Raw genomic sequence first — 14,976 nt, forward strand, 5'->3', positions numbered from 1 at the left:
CTCTTCCGCCACCTAGTAAAGAGACTGTGTTAATCGTAATCAGGTAATTTATACGCACAAAAAGGAGGGGTGATGTCTGAAGTTCGATAGTGTCCAATTAAAGAACCGATTTTGTTCTCAGAGTGCGATTCCGTAACAAAACCAAATAAAAAGAGTGTTTCGGGGGTGAAAATAAGTACGAGGGGACATTATGTAGAGATTCACTATCTGATTTGATTTCAAGCGACCCGTGGTCATACTGGTTTTGGTGACCGTGACAGAACAATTTTTGATGGCGTTTCGCGAACTAACTATAGAGGAAGATATATAAGAAGGTATATCGATTTTTTGTAGTTTTTGATTGTTATAGATGGACAGCCTGAAAAAGAAACGAACAATTTTACGAGCAAGTTTTACCAGATTCGCTAATGATCTGGAAAACCACATGAACGCAGCCGAGGTGGATCTTCAAACGGTAAACGTAGTTTGGGAGACGATGCAACAGAAAGAGGAAGCATTGGAGACAGCTGATAATCTTATCCTGCAGAAAATCTGCTGACTGAAATGGACACCGTCGACGAGTGTCGTAAGAGGTTCACCAAGTTGAGGTTGATGTGTGAAGGCGCGCTCGATAGAGGTCACTAGATGCAGTTAGTCAAGGAGATTAGAAACTTTTTTCCAGCGTCGCTGATCTGGCGAGGAATCCGTCGGGCGTAAGAAACAGAGCTACTGCTGCAGAAAGGGAGGTATTCCTCATTTAGCTGCTGCAAATATCTTCTTTCCCATTCCATACGGTGCTGACGTGGTATCACACCCACTCACTGCGTGGAGGAAAAGTACCTTCTTCGGGGAAAAGGATTAGGAGCTTGGCGAGTGGAGGGCGCTGCATTTTAGAGCTCGACGTACTCGAACGCAAAGGATATCCGGGAAACACACACAGAAACAGAATTCGCACAAAAAAAGTCGCGCTAGGTAACTTACACCGAGGTTTAAAACAGAAAAATTTCTCACTATCGCATGGCACCTTTATCAATTATCTATACATTTCACCTCAAATCACTTATAGATAGTAAACAGGTGCACTAAACTAGAACGTCATAAAACTACAGGTTCGTACCCTTTTACGTAGATAAGTGAAATTCCTTGTAAAATTGTGAAACAAAGGAATATAAAAGTATTTTGGTTACTATGAAATTTCATCACATTATTCACAATGTGCTTTGATCACCCAAAAAGTTAACTTAGATTCATTTTAAGATACCAACCAAATTTACACATAACTTCTTACTTCGCCTTTCCGTTTCAAGGTTTAATAGGCGTACCGATTAAATTATAGACTATCGTAACTGCGCAGTTTCGCTTGTGAATAAGTACAATGTGGGCGATAGTTCTGCTTGGTGTCCTAACGTTTCTAATATATCGCCATTTTAAAAAGTCACTGAACTACTGGGAGGAAAAAAATGTTCAGCATGATAGACCGCTTCCGATTTTTGGGAATATGTTACCCAATTTGTTGGGAAAAATTTCAAACGCCGAGTTGATCCAACAACTTTACAATAAATATTCAAGTGGAAGGTAATTTTCTCTTTCGTCAGGCTATTCCTTTGCAAAATAATTTTCTTGCAGATACTTTGGCCTTTACAACTTGGGTAGTACTTCATTAGTGATAAGAGATCCGGAGCTGATAAAGAAGATCGCGGTGAAAGAATTTGAGACCTTTCCGGAACATAAACCCTTTATTCCAAGTGACGTTGATCCACTATGGAGTAACAACCTGTTTGCAATGGAAGGTATAATAATTTTCTCGCCTAAAAAAGATAAAGGTAACCCTTTAGCTTTTAGGTGGAGAAAAATGGCACCAGCTGCGGTCTACTTTAAGTCCGTCGTTCACCAGCAGCAAAATGAAGGCTATGTTCGTGTTGATGAAAGAATGTACTAAGGAATTTATAAATTACTTTGAAAGCAAAGGCGATAGCGTGGATGTTGAACTGAAGGGCGCGTTTGCAAGATTTGGAATCGATGTTATTGCCACCACTGCTTTTGGCGTGACCTGTAACTCCTTGTCTGATCCAAAAAACGAATTTTATGTCCTAGGCAAGGAATTGATGAACTTTAAGGGACTGAGAAGGATCATTTTGATGTTAAATTTATTATGTCCCCCTATAGCCAGGGTGAGACCTCGTACTTCCCTCATTATGTTTTACATTCACTAATTTCTTAGATTACCAGAGTATCATTTTTCCCGGAAAAAATCAAGAAGTTCTTTGGGTCGCTTGTCAAAGAAACTCTACAGTTGAGAAGAGAAAGAAAAGTTGTTCGTCCGGATATGATTCATTTGCTAATGGAGTATCAAAAAGGAAATCTAGCTCAGGAGGAGGATGCGCATAGCACCCCCGAAGCTGGGTTTGCTGTAGTTGAAGAATCCGTATTTGGGAAAACAAAACAGAAGTTGAAGTTTGAGGTAACAGACGATATTATCACCTCGCAGGTGATGATATTCTTTCTTGCTGGACTTGATACGGTGTCTACAATGATGAGCTACACTATTTACGAATTAGCCCTTAACCCAGACAGTCAAAACAGACTGCGGGCGGAAATAGAGGACGCGTTAAGGTTTTCAGATGGTAAACTAACGTACGATAATTTAATGGGAATGAAATATCTGGACATGGTCATCTCGGGTAAGTGGTAAACAACACGAGAGTGCATTTGTTGAACTTTAGTTTTAGAGTCGATGAGAAAATGGCCACCGTTCGTGTTAATCGACAGAAGATCCGTTCGACCTTACACAATCGAACCAGAAGGTCCGACAGAGACACCAGTGTTTCTTGAGAAGCATTCCCAAGTCATATACCCGATCTTTGCCATACACAGGGACCCTAAGTATTACCCTAATCCCGATAAATTTGATCCAGAAAGGTTCAACGATGAAAATCGCTCCAGTATACAACCGTACACATACCTTCCGTTCGGAGCTGGACCTCGAAATTGCATCGGTTAGTGCACAGAAAAATCGCGCTAAATTCATCGTATCACTATTTCAGGATCACGATTCGCACTGCAGGAGGGGAAATTAATTATCGCTGAAATCGTAAGGAATTTCGATATAGTTCGTGTGAAAAAGACTCAGGTGCCGATCGTTATGAGTAAAACTAATTTCAATCCAGTGCCTGACGAAGGAATTTGGGTGGGTTTCAGGCGTAGGAAAGAAGGTTCAATATTAGAAAAGTAGATGTATAAATTTATCTGACAGATAACGACTCTATTGCTATGCCTGTGAAACAAATGTAGTTGAAATATATTCATTGGTTCCTTTCCTTTTCGCCTTCCTGCTTCACATGTCTTCCTTGCTACCATTTAAACATCCTTGGCGCATCCTCCACAGCTTCTTTTCTTCAGGTCCCATGACTCGTCACGCGTCTTTTACACCTCCACAAGTCGCACTCTTTGCCCTTGCTATGCCCCGTTCGGCCTTTCCTTTTCATGCCTTCTTTACGTTTTCTATTAGGTAAGCGTGAAGAAAGGAATATCTTTCCAATTTTATCACATGCCTACAAATCCGTGCGTAGCGTCGAAAAACGCAAACTTGTTAATGTGCCGACAAATTAATCAGAAATATAGAGGGTTTTAACTACAAAGCTAATTTAATATAACATAACAAATCTCATCTAAAAAATAGTAGAAAATGGTAAGGTCCCTAACACAGATGCAGCATTTCCTCTGTGAATCGCTATGTTGATTCGTCGAACTAAATCATTCCAGGATGTTGTTTCATTGTGTTTCACCGCGGCTCTCCAAGGAACAAAAGTGGCAACATTCCCATACCAAAGGCCGTGCTAACTTCCATTAAATTAAAGCGATTCGCTCTACTCTTTTCTTGTCTTTCCTATAACAACCATTGGGTTGACCATTGCTTATTCAATGGGCTGACGCAGTGTAGGAATTTCTGGTGAAGTTAGAGCGCGTGCGATAATGTCATTAATCGTTTGCGATGAAGTTCTCCATTTTCTGGTTCTGTTACGACTAAAGAATGTATACCAAAGAACCACGAATGTGTTTCATTTTCTTAAGCGATCGATTTCGGGCTTATTGTACCCATCATCAGGCTAAGCGTCAATGAGTATAAAATTGCAGCTTTATCCTTGTACGATGACTTAACATTGGATCTTATTGACTATGTAATTTAGTTGAAAGAAATGGTAAGTAAATTTAGGTATAAATGTAAAATAAATTTAAATTTAATTTACATAATCCGGAAGTACATGGGGATATTCTCTATCGTAACTTAAATGGACATCTTTTTTGGGGTTGCAATTTTATGGAACACATGTCGCAGACAATGAAAGGTGGTAACTGTCTGCAACATGTGTTCCTAAATATAAAACTGCAACCCCAAGAAAGATGTCCATTTAAGTTAACTCGTGCGTAAAATAGTCCAAGATTCGAGAAAAGAAGAGAAACGTAGTGTAGTCACATCTCTGACGCCAAGACCTTCATATACCTATGTCTAACTGGGAGAGTTGCTTGTAGCCAGGTTTTTTCGTTGAATCATAAATTACAAAATTTTAATAAGTGAAACTTGAACGGTGGAATCATAAAACTGCAGGTCGGGTTTTGAGCACCAACGAGGTGAGATGAGATGAGCCATTTTTGGGATTGAAATCGATAATCGAGTTAAATAAAAGGCACAATAGGATGGAAAATCGACAATTCGTGAAATATCTCTTTGCAGTTCGAGACTACTCTGCAGTTGTAGCTGAAGATATGTGAAGATTTGTGTTGGTAAACCTAATCAATTTAATTCCAGGCGCAACTTATTCAAATTGCCGTAAAACGTGTGAGATGAAGATAGCATCATCTTCAGCACAAAGGAAAAACAGTTCACATTTACTAAAATTGAGATTCTGTAATGACTAGCCAAAGCACCATTATCCAAGTACCATATACAGAGTGGCCCAACGAGAAGTATACAGAGGGCTTTTAGAGTATTAAATTTAGAAATTTCGAAAAATCCTCGAACACGTCAATTTTGTATTCGAGGGGGACAACTTTTGGAATACAAATCACGAACCCAAGTCTTCACCCCTCTACGTAGGGAGCTTAACCCCTAAAATTTTAAATAGAATCCTATGGCAAATGGCACATTATTTGAAAGCCAATTTAATCGTGATTACTAATCTGCTTTGCTTTTTAAATTCTATTGATTCGTTTCGGAGAACTGACAGGTTCACTTAAGTTTAACAAACAAATTGAAGCGTCTGATCCGTTCGAAATTAGACTATGGAAGTATATTGTACACGTCAGCCAGCCCATCTCAACTAAAATCAATTGATACTGTGCAAAATACAGCCCTACGAATTTGCCTCGGCGCATTCAAATCCAGTCCCTCTGAAAGCATATATGTACAATCCTCTGAACCCCCCCTATTTATTAGAAGACAGCGTCTTCTACAATCATACTTAGCTCGAATCTCTGCACATCCTACCCATCCCGTTTATAAATTAATACATTCCACTGAACTAGTACCCACAAACAGACCGAGAACACCGCAGTCCATTATCCAAATCCTGCAATCTATACCGAATAACAATATCCATCTCACAAATACAACTCCCATCAAATTCTCAAATACCCCGCCATGGGTAAAATTGCTACCCAACTTAGACACCAGTTTAACTGTCCATAACAAGGAAACACCTGCTCCGTGCCTTAAAGCTCTCTTCAACGAAATAATAAACAGACATTCCTTTGACAAAACTCTTTATACTGATGCGTCCAAGGAAGAACATGGCGTCAGCAGTGCAATCACCACACTAATACAATCGTGTCAACACACCGACTTCCCGAAACCTGCAGTATTTACACTGCCGAACTACACGGCATCCTAAAAGCACTACAAACCTTAACACACACCAACAAATCCGTAAGCATATGTACCGACTCACTCTCATCTCTCCAATCCATAAAGAACATCTACACACAAAACCCAATTGTCCAAGATATTCACGAGGTATGCCATCGACTGACGTCCAATGGAACTGCGGTCACTATAATCTGGCTTCCGTCACATACCGGCATAAATGGTAACGAAAATGCAGACAAAGCCGCAAAACAAGCTCGATCATCTGACATACCCATCGAAAAATTGCAGTTGGCGTACGATCTAAAATCTCTCATCAGACGAGACAGCCTAAAAACATGGCAGCAGCACTGGAATAGGCTAAACACGAAACTGCACCAAATCCAAGCCAACGTAACTCCTACCAAAATACCACCAATACCAATGTCAAGAAGAGACAAAATCGTCATAAGAAGACTCAGAATAGGCCACTCTCACCTCTCGCATGGTTACCTAATGGCATCCGAAAATCCTCCAGTCTGCGAACACTGCAACACCAGATTAACAATAAGCCATGTCCTGTTAGAATGTCGCCGTTACAGTACCTCTCGACTGGACCACCACCTCAGTGAAACACTCCAGAACATCCTAAGCAACCAGATCTACGATGTAATAAACTTTCTGAAATCAACAAACTTGTACAAGTGCATCTAATGTAAATCCCTGTATTTACCTGTACTCGCTATATACGTGTCAATGGCCTTGCTGTCGAGACACAATAATAAATTAAAAAAAAAAAAAAAAAAATAAAATTTTAATAAAGGTGACTTAGATCGCATTTGTTTTGGTTTTTTTTAGAAAAAACCATTTCAAATGCGAATCAATAGATCAATAGAATTTAAAAATCAAAGCAGATTAGTAATCACGATTAAATTGGCTTTCAAATAATGTGCCATTTGCCATAGGATTCCATTTAAAATTTTAGGGGTTAAGCTCCCTACGTAGAGGGGTGAAGACTGGGATTCGTGATTTGTATTCCAAAAGTTGTCCTCCTCGAATACAAAATTGACGTGTTCAAGGATTTTTCGAAATTTCTAAATTTAATACCCTAAAAGCCCTCTGTATACTTCTCGTTGGGCCACTCTGTATAAGTTCCGAGCGTAACGCTATTAGTCATGTCCTTGATTATCATGCGAAATAGTCGGGGACCCAGAGTTGTCGCCTTGTTGAACACCTCCTTGGGAAGAGATAATCTCAGACCCATAAAAAAGATGGGAAGGATCACGGTAACATTGATTCGATGAATTGTAATATTGTGGTTAAATTTCTAAAACTTCGCAACATTTCTCTCGATCAACAATATTAAAAGCATCCAAGAGGTCGACTTTCAGTAGTACCTTAGTAGAACTATGAGAGTATTGAAAATAACGGCTGGTAGAATAGATTCCTGTTTCAACGCCGCCTTTGATACCAAATCCTAACTGATCTGGTCGTAAGGACAACAAACGATTTTTGCTAACAACCTTCTAATAATGGATCCAACGGCTATTGGACGAATTGGAATTGGGAAAGGTGGATAAAGCCTTGCTTACGCCGGACTCGGAAAGTAAACAAAGAGGACAATGATTTCAAGATAACGAAGACACAGGAGAAGCCTTATCTAAAGGATTGAGGACGTTTCTGCCGCAGGGCTTCGAGTATCAGTATTGTTTGGTTTGCGCTAATTTTTTAGCCTTCTAGAGGCATCTGCCAAAAAAGGAAGTTTCATGTGTCTTTTTATCCATGAATTTAGAATATTTTTTTACTAAAGAAGTTAGGTTTTTTATGATTAATTTTTTCTTCTTTTTTCTTCCTAAATTATTTATCGTTTCATGTATAGGTACTAAAAATGCTTTAGGTTTAGACTTTAGAGGAACTTTTGTTGAGTTTCAATTTCGAGCTTATTTATACTAAATAGAGTTCGCCATTTAACGCGTTAGCATGAATACACGAAAGTCTAACTCCATATTTTATACAGCACTTTCGGTTTTTATTTCATTTATTTGTCACCGAAATTAAGATACGTTTTCGGTTTTTCAGATTTGCGTTTTGTATCTTTGAAAACAATGTAGGTGTAGAATAATAGGTAATACCATTGTATATACAATAGTATCTGTATATAGTAGGAGACAATATGATCCTTGAAGTAAAATGCGAATATCCAAGGGCGGCCGAATTACTGTCATCCCTTTCAAATCGTTTTCAAAATGAAGTGAGTTGATGAGAAGTATGTGATTTCACTAATTGAAACAAGTCAACTGCCTTGTTCGGCTTTGCTCTATAAAAATAAAACTGAAAATAAAAACATTGAAAGGGAAGAGTAATGCGGACACGATTTTCAGTATACGAGTATGTATCATAAGTGGCTGAAACGCTTGAAGGGCGAATTTCTGTTCGCTACTCAGAGAAACTACCTACTGTTCTATGTTACATTCTTCATCCTCTATAGTGCGATTTTTAGATTATATTTACCAGCCGGATACAAGCACCGAATTCTGCATTTTCACGCTTGCAAAAACTTCTGGCTTACATCAGCAAACGGAAGTGGAAGGTATACATGTATGGTACCATTTTAAAGGTCCACAAAATTGTAGTATAGAAATTCAATTTTCTGACTAAATTGGCAAAATTATAAGTTTCAAGGGTTCGAACACTTTTAAAAAGGGTTCCCGCATCGAAGTGGTATCCGTTCGGAAATTGTTAGGTTCTCGAAAAGCTTCACGCAAAATTTGGTGCAGCTGTATTCGGCCGATAAATATCTTACTCTATCAACCAGTAAATTCTGTGATTTTCATATTCTGCGAGGATGTTAAGTGTATAATAGCTAGAAAAGAAATTCAGTCCTTGCTAAATTAATGGGTAGGTGGTGAGGAAGGTCGAAGTTTCAAAAATTGAGAAACTTGGGAGTGCTTTATCAATTATCTACATTTCACCACAAATCACTTATGGATAGTAAATCGGTGCAGTGAACTAGAACGTCACAAAACTACAGATTTGTACCTTTTTACGTAGATAAGTGAAATTCCATCTAAAATTGTGCAACAAAGGAATATTAAAGTATTTTGGTCACTATGTATTTTCATCACATTATTCATAGTGTGCATTGGTCGCTCAACAAATTAATTTAGATGGATTTGAAGGCACCAATCAAATTAACGCAGTAATTCATAACTTTTTACTTCGTCATCTCGTTTCAAGGTTTAATAGGCGTACCGAGTATCATTCAATTAATTAATCAGTTTCGTTTGTTAATAGCTACAATGTGGACTATAATTTTACTTGTTTTTCTAACGTTTGTAATATACCGCCATTTTAAAAAGTCACTGATCTATTGGAAGGAACAAAATGTTCAACATGATAGACCGTTTCCGATATTTGGGAATATGTTACCCATTTTGTTGGGAAAAATTTCAAACGTAGAAATGATACAGAAACTCTACAACAAATATTCAAGTGGAAGGTAAGCTTCTCTTCTATCCCGTGAAAACTACTTTTTTTTGCAGATACGTTGGCCTTTACAACTTTGGAGCAACTTCATTAGTGCTAAGAGATCCGGAGTTGATAAAGAAAATTACGGTAAAAGAATTTGAGACCTTTCCGGAACATAGACCCTTTATTCCAAGTGACGTTGATCCGCTGTGGAGTAACAACCTGTTTGCAATGGAAGGTATAATAATTTTCTCGCCTAAAAAGATAAAGGTGACACTTTGCACACACTTTACTTTAGGTGGAGAAAAATGGCACCAACTGCGGTCTACTTTAAGTCCGTCGTTCACCAGCAGCAAAATGAAGGCTATGTTTGTGTTGATGAAAGAATGTACTAAGGAATTTATAAATTACTTTGAAAGCAAAGGCGATAGCGTGGATGTTGAACTGAAGGACTCGTTTGCAAGATTTGGAAACGATGTTATTGCTACCACTGCTTTTGGCGTGACATGTAACTCCTTGTCTGATCCAAAAAACGAATTTTATGTCCTAGGCAAGGAATTGATGAACTTTAAGGGACTGAGAAGGATCATTTTCATGTTAAATTTAATATGCCCAACTATGGCCAGAGTGAGACATCGTACTTCCCTCATTATGTTTTCATCTACTAAATAATTCTTTAGATTACAAGAGTATCATTTTTTCCTGAAAAAATCAGGAAGTTTTTTGGGTCGCTTATCAAAGAAACTCTACAATTGAGAAGAGAAAAAAAAGTTGTTCGTCCTGATATGATTCATTTACTAATGGAGTACCAAAAAGAGAATCCAACTCAGGAGGAGGATGCGCATAGCACCCCCGAAGCTGGTTTTGCTGTAGTTGAAGAATCCGTATTTGGGAAAACAAAACAGAAATTGAAGCTAGAGGTAACAGACGATATTATCACCTCGCAGGTGATGATATTCTTTTTTGCTGGACTTGATACTGTGTCTACCATGATGAGCTACACTATTTATGAATTAGCCCTTAACCCAGACATTCAAAGCCGACTACGGGCGGAAATAGAGGACGCCTTAAGGTCTTCAGATGGTAAACTAACGTACGATAATCTAATGAGAATGAAATATCTGGACATGGTCATCTCGGGTAAGTGGTAAACAACACGATAGTGCATTTCTTAAACTAAAGTTTAAGAATCGATGAGAAAATGGCCACCGTTCGTGTTAATCGACAGAAGATCCGTTTGACCTTACACAATCGAACCAGAAGGTCCGACAGAGACGCCAGTGTTTCTTCAGAAGCACTCCCACGTCATATGTCCTATATTTGCCATTCACAGGGACCCTAAGTATTACCATAATCCTGATAAATTTGATCCAGAAAGGTTCAACGATGAAAATCGCTCCAGTATACATCCGTACACATACCTTCCGTTCGGAGCTGGACCTCGAAATTGTATCGGTGAGTGAACAGAAAAATCGCGCTAAATTCATCGTGTCACTATTTCAGGATCACGATTCGCACTGCTGGAGGGGAAATTAATTATTGCTGAAATCGTAAGGAATTTTGAAATAGTTCCCGTGAGGAAGACGCAGGTGCCAATCGTTTTCAGTACAACCAATTTTAATCCACTACCTGACAATGGAATTTGGGTCGGTTTCAGGCGTAGGAAAGAGGATGAAATCTAAGAAAAATAACTTGTGCTTTAGACTGGGCTTTTTTCTTTTGGATAAATTGATCTGAAAGATAACGCTCCTAATGCTTTGCCTGTGAGACAAATTAAAATATGAGGGAACGACCCTTATTATGTACATCGGTGTAATGTGTTCGTAAGTTAAAATTAAGCGTCATAAGATTTCTTTGGCTTCATTCCTTTTTGCCTTAATTCCTGCTTAAGTCCTTTCTTTTGCAATCACGTAAACATCCCGGCAGCTCGTTTCTTCGTTTTTTGTCAGAAATATTAAGGGCTTTAGATATTTCCATTTTCCAGTTTGGATTTCCCAGCAACGGAATGCAAATTAGGTAGGTACTACAAACGTTTTGCAACGAAGCAAAGTTACTGACTTGATAATTAAATCGCTAAATTTTTAATTGTTTCATCTATACTAAAGGCGCTTTTAGAAGAACCTTTGTTGCCTATATTATTATATACAACACTCAACAGGAGCTAAGTTTCAATTTCGAGCTTATTATTACTCACTAAATAGAGTTCGCCTTTTACCGCGTTAGCATGAATACGCGCGTCTAACTCCATTAGAGCACTTTCGGTTGTTATTTCATTATACAGGGTGTTTTTTTAAGATGGGCCATAGGGAAATTTAGCTACATTGCATCAATTGTTTCAGTCATAGCTTCCTCGCGAATCATCTACCACAGTACTGTAGAAATTGTTTCTAAATCAACAAATTTATTCAAATCAAATATAGGCGTACAAGATTGAGAACTGTCAGTGAAATAACTAAGCGCAAGGTCAAGATTTGAGAACAATTGGCGCAATGCAAATTTCTCTATGGCCCATTTTAAATAACTCAACGCCTTTACATTGTCGTATGGCCCATCTTTAAAAAACACCGTGTATATTGGTTTAAGATTAAGATATATAGGTAGGGTGTTCTCAGGAGGAATGGGCAATATTTTGGGAAACTGAACTAGAGATTATTTGAAGACAAAAACAGAAATACACTATATTTTTATTCTCAACCGTTTCGAAGCCAACAATTGCAATTTTATTTTAACTACCTCTTATTAATAAGGCGGCTATAGATCAATATATAATAGCCAACTATAATTAGCTTGTGGTAATAATCGAGTATAAATAAACAGTACAAGTTAATTGTCGTGTGAATAATTTAGCAAAAAACAGTGCGACTACAATTGCGTGATTTTGACCACTCAATTGTTACCCCAAGCTGGTTATAGTTGGCTAGAGACCATTGATTTATAAACGCCTTATTATTAAAACCAGACACTTACTTAGTTAAAATAAAATGGAATTGTTGGCTTATCTTCGAAACGATTGAGAATAAAAATATAGTTTATTAATGCCCTTGTCTTCAAATATCCGCTAAATGTCCCTAAATATTGCGCATTCGTTCTGGAACACCCTATATTTTCGGTTTTTCAATGTTATCTTGTGGATCTTTGACAACTATGTAGGTATAGCACTAAGCACAATAGTGAAATAGTAATATACGATGTGGTCCTTGAAGTAAAAAGTGAACGTCTTTGAGGGTATCAGGGCGTCCGAACTTCTTTCCTTTCAAATCGTTTTAAAAATAAAATGATGGTAAAATTACACACAGTAGGAGAAGAGTGGTATTCCATGTATTAAAGGAAGGGGGGCAAGCGTTTTTTGCTCTCCCCCTCTCCTTAACAATTTTAGAGAAATCAAGGAACCCATTTCGTTGTAAGCACAAAGCTCAATTAGAGGTACACTTGATGAGCAGTTAGTGATTTGGCTAATTGCGACAACGTCAACGGCAATGGCTTTGCTCTATAAAAATACAACTGAAAATAGAAACATTGAAAAGGATGAGTAATGTAACAATAAAAGATTGTACATATACCGGATGCGATTTTCAGCATGTATCATAACTCGCACCGATCAGTAGCTGAAATGCTTGCGGGGCGAATTGCTGTTCGCTCCTTAGAGAAACAACTCGGTGTAGTAAGCAGAATATTTCGGAACCGGCACATAACTTTCCTTTATTATCTATAAAATAGACGAGTGTGCACAATCCCGAAAAACAAAGCACGATCAAACTGAGGAAGTCAATAAAGTATATGCGTCTGTAGTATTTCCAAGACAACGCGTCAAAAAGTACACTTTGCCAAAGCATTAATTAGAGAAGTACTTTCGTTTCGCTTTGCGCCTTCTTACTCCATGTAAATCACTCCCATGTTATAATAAATTGTTCAATGTGGAAGTTTCCACTTTATATAAACATAGGTTCTGGTTTATGCACGTCCATGCACACTTTTAAATCTCGAAACGCGTCAAAGTTAACAAATGCGAAAGCACTTTGGGACGCCTTTGAACATCAGTTTCCACAACTCCATTTCTCGATTGTAAAAACAAAACTCGGTACTGTGCTATGTTACATTTTTCATCCTTTAAAGTAAATTCTTTGTGATTTCCATATTCTGAGAGGGTGTTAAGTGTAATAGCTAGAACACGCTACAAAGTCTCTTGTTAAATTAACGGGTAGTGGTGAAGTTTGTCAATTGAAAAAGTGTGAATTTTGATTTTGCTTTGATTATCGGACAAATTTTCAACTTTTTTCCACATATGCTATATGTGCTTAAAAACATAATATACAGTGCTATTTATTAAGAAGTAGACATAGGGATTTACGTGTATTCCTTTTCCCTATGTCTAGTTTTAAATCACAAAATTTCTTCTGAAGGGCGCCTAATTTTATACTTCCAAGAAAACTTCTTAACACAAATAAAGGTCTGGCTATCATGATTAGATATTTTGAATATTTTTGCTTTGGCTTTACAAAATAATAGTTATTTGTAACTAGAGAAACTCAAGTTTTACGCATCATTTTTTCTGAAACTACAATCAAAATTGAACAATTATCGTATAATGAAGTTTGACACACATCAATCTACGAGTAGATAGGCTATGTTTCAATTTTACATGTCATTATAAGATTAACGCAGCAATTGTTTTTTACTTTCCTCACTAGAGAGGAAAATCACTTTTTCTTTACCATTTTTGTAGACGAAAGTTGTTGTTTCTAAAGTAGTTTCAGAAAAAAATCTGTTACGCTCCTTAAAACGGTACCGGCACTGTACCAATTGACAATATTAACTTATTCTTCAGTTGAATACATGCACACAAACAAAAATAAAAATACGCAAGCTCTAAAACAAAATTCAAATGAATTAATATGGCAGCCAGATCTTCATTTGTTATAAGAAGTCATTTTGGTCGTATAAAATTAGGCGCCCTTCATTAGAGATTTTGTCTTTTACGAGTAGACATAGGGACAAGCTTAAATACAAGTAAATACCTATGTCTACTTCTTAATAAATAACAATGTAGACTGTAGCTGTAAATTTAGCTTGCTAGGAATTTTGTTAGAGTCCTTATGGGCATTGAGCTTTTACCTACTATACTATAGCACTACAACTTTTGATTGAGAAGTCTGATCGAAAAAGTACGAATTGTTTTGGATTCCACGCACCAAAATTAATAAGGAAAAGTTTTTTCCCGAGAAATTTTGGTACAGTCGATTTTTGGAAAAAAGGAAGGTTATACACTGCCTTTTTTTTGCCCCGAAAAAAAATATTGTCTCAGACCGACCCGGAAAAAAATTTTCTTATAGAACGTGGCCTGTAGAATCCATAATTTCAAACAGTTCCACGATTGGGCTACTGGTTCAAAAGTTACAGCCCTTTGAATTTTCTTTCGAAATTGGTCTATAACTTTTGATTGAGAAGTCGGATCGAAAAAGTACGAATTGTTTTGGATTCTACGCACCAAAATTAATAAGGAAAAGTTTTTTCCCGAGAAATTTTGGTGCAGTCGATTTTTGGAAAAAAGGAAGGTTATACACGGCCTTTTTGTTGCCCCAAAAAAAAATATTGTCTCAGATCGACCCGGAAAAAAAGTTTTCTTATAGAACGTGGCCTGTAGAATCCATAATTTCAAACAGTTCCACGATTGGGCTACTGGTTCAAAAGTT

General features: G+C 37.6%; 1 protein-coding gene and 1 pseudogene across 2 annotated transcripts; both read left to right on the forward strand.

Moving 5' to 3' along the window:
* Nucleotides 1-398: 398 nt before the first annotated feature.
* LOC116178557 (cytochrome P450 9e2-like) lies at nucleotides 399-3,296 on the forward strand. Of its 2 annotated transcripts, none has more exons than XM_031498089.1 (7): nucleotides 399-1,088; nucleotides 1,287-1,554; nucleotides 1,606-1,769; nucleotides 1,822-2,150; nucleotides 2,201-2,660; nucleotides 2,709-2,975; nucleotides 3,024-3,296. In XM_031498089.1, exons 2-7 carry the CDS (start codon nucleotides 1,355-1,357, stop codon nucleotides 3,209-3,211), a joined length of 1,608 nt encoding a protein of 535 aa, XP_031353949.1. In that variant the 5' UTR covers nucleotides 399-1,088; nucleotides 1,287-1,354; the 3' UTR covers nucleotides 3,212-3,296. The 2 variants fall into 2 exon arrangements, with proteins under 2 accessions (XP_031353949.1, XP_031353950.1); XM_031498090.1 differs by having other exon boundaries at nucleotides 1,316-1,554.
* A 5,413-nt stretch (nucleotides 3,297-8,709) lies between these two features.
* Nucleotides 8,710-11,133, forward strand: LOC116178558 (annotated as a pseudogene).
* The last annotated feature ends 3,843 nt before the right edge of the window (nucleotides 11,134-14,976 follow it).

This window comes from Photinus pyralis, unplaced genomic scaffold (assembly GCF_008802855.1).
Source record: "Photinus pyralis isolate 1611_PpyrPB1 unplaced genomic scaffold, Ppyr1.3 Ppyr1.4_LG8, whole genome shotgun sequence".
Taxonomy (NCBI): Eukaryota; Metazoa; Arthropoda; class Insecta; order Coleoptera; family Lampyridae; genus Photinus; species Photinus pyralis.

Bases quoted from the DNA above. Each gene is read 5' to 3' on its own strand.
- LOC116178557 (XM_031498089.1), top strand. From the start codon at position 1,355: ATGTGGGCGATAGTTCTGCTTGGTGTCCTAACGTTTCTAATATATCGC. The intron at 2,151-2,200 runs GTGAGACCTCGT...CTAATTTCTTAG, and splicing joins TATGTCCCCCTATAGCCAGG to ATTACCAGAGTATCATTTTT. The intron at 2,976-3,023 runs GTTAGTGCACAG...TCACTATTTCAG, and splicing joins TGGACCTCGAAATTGCATCG to GATCACGATTCGCACTGCAG.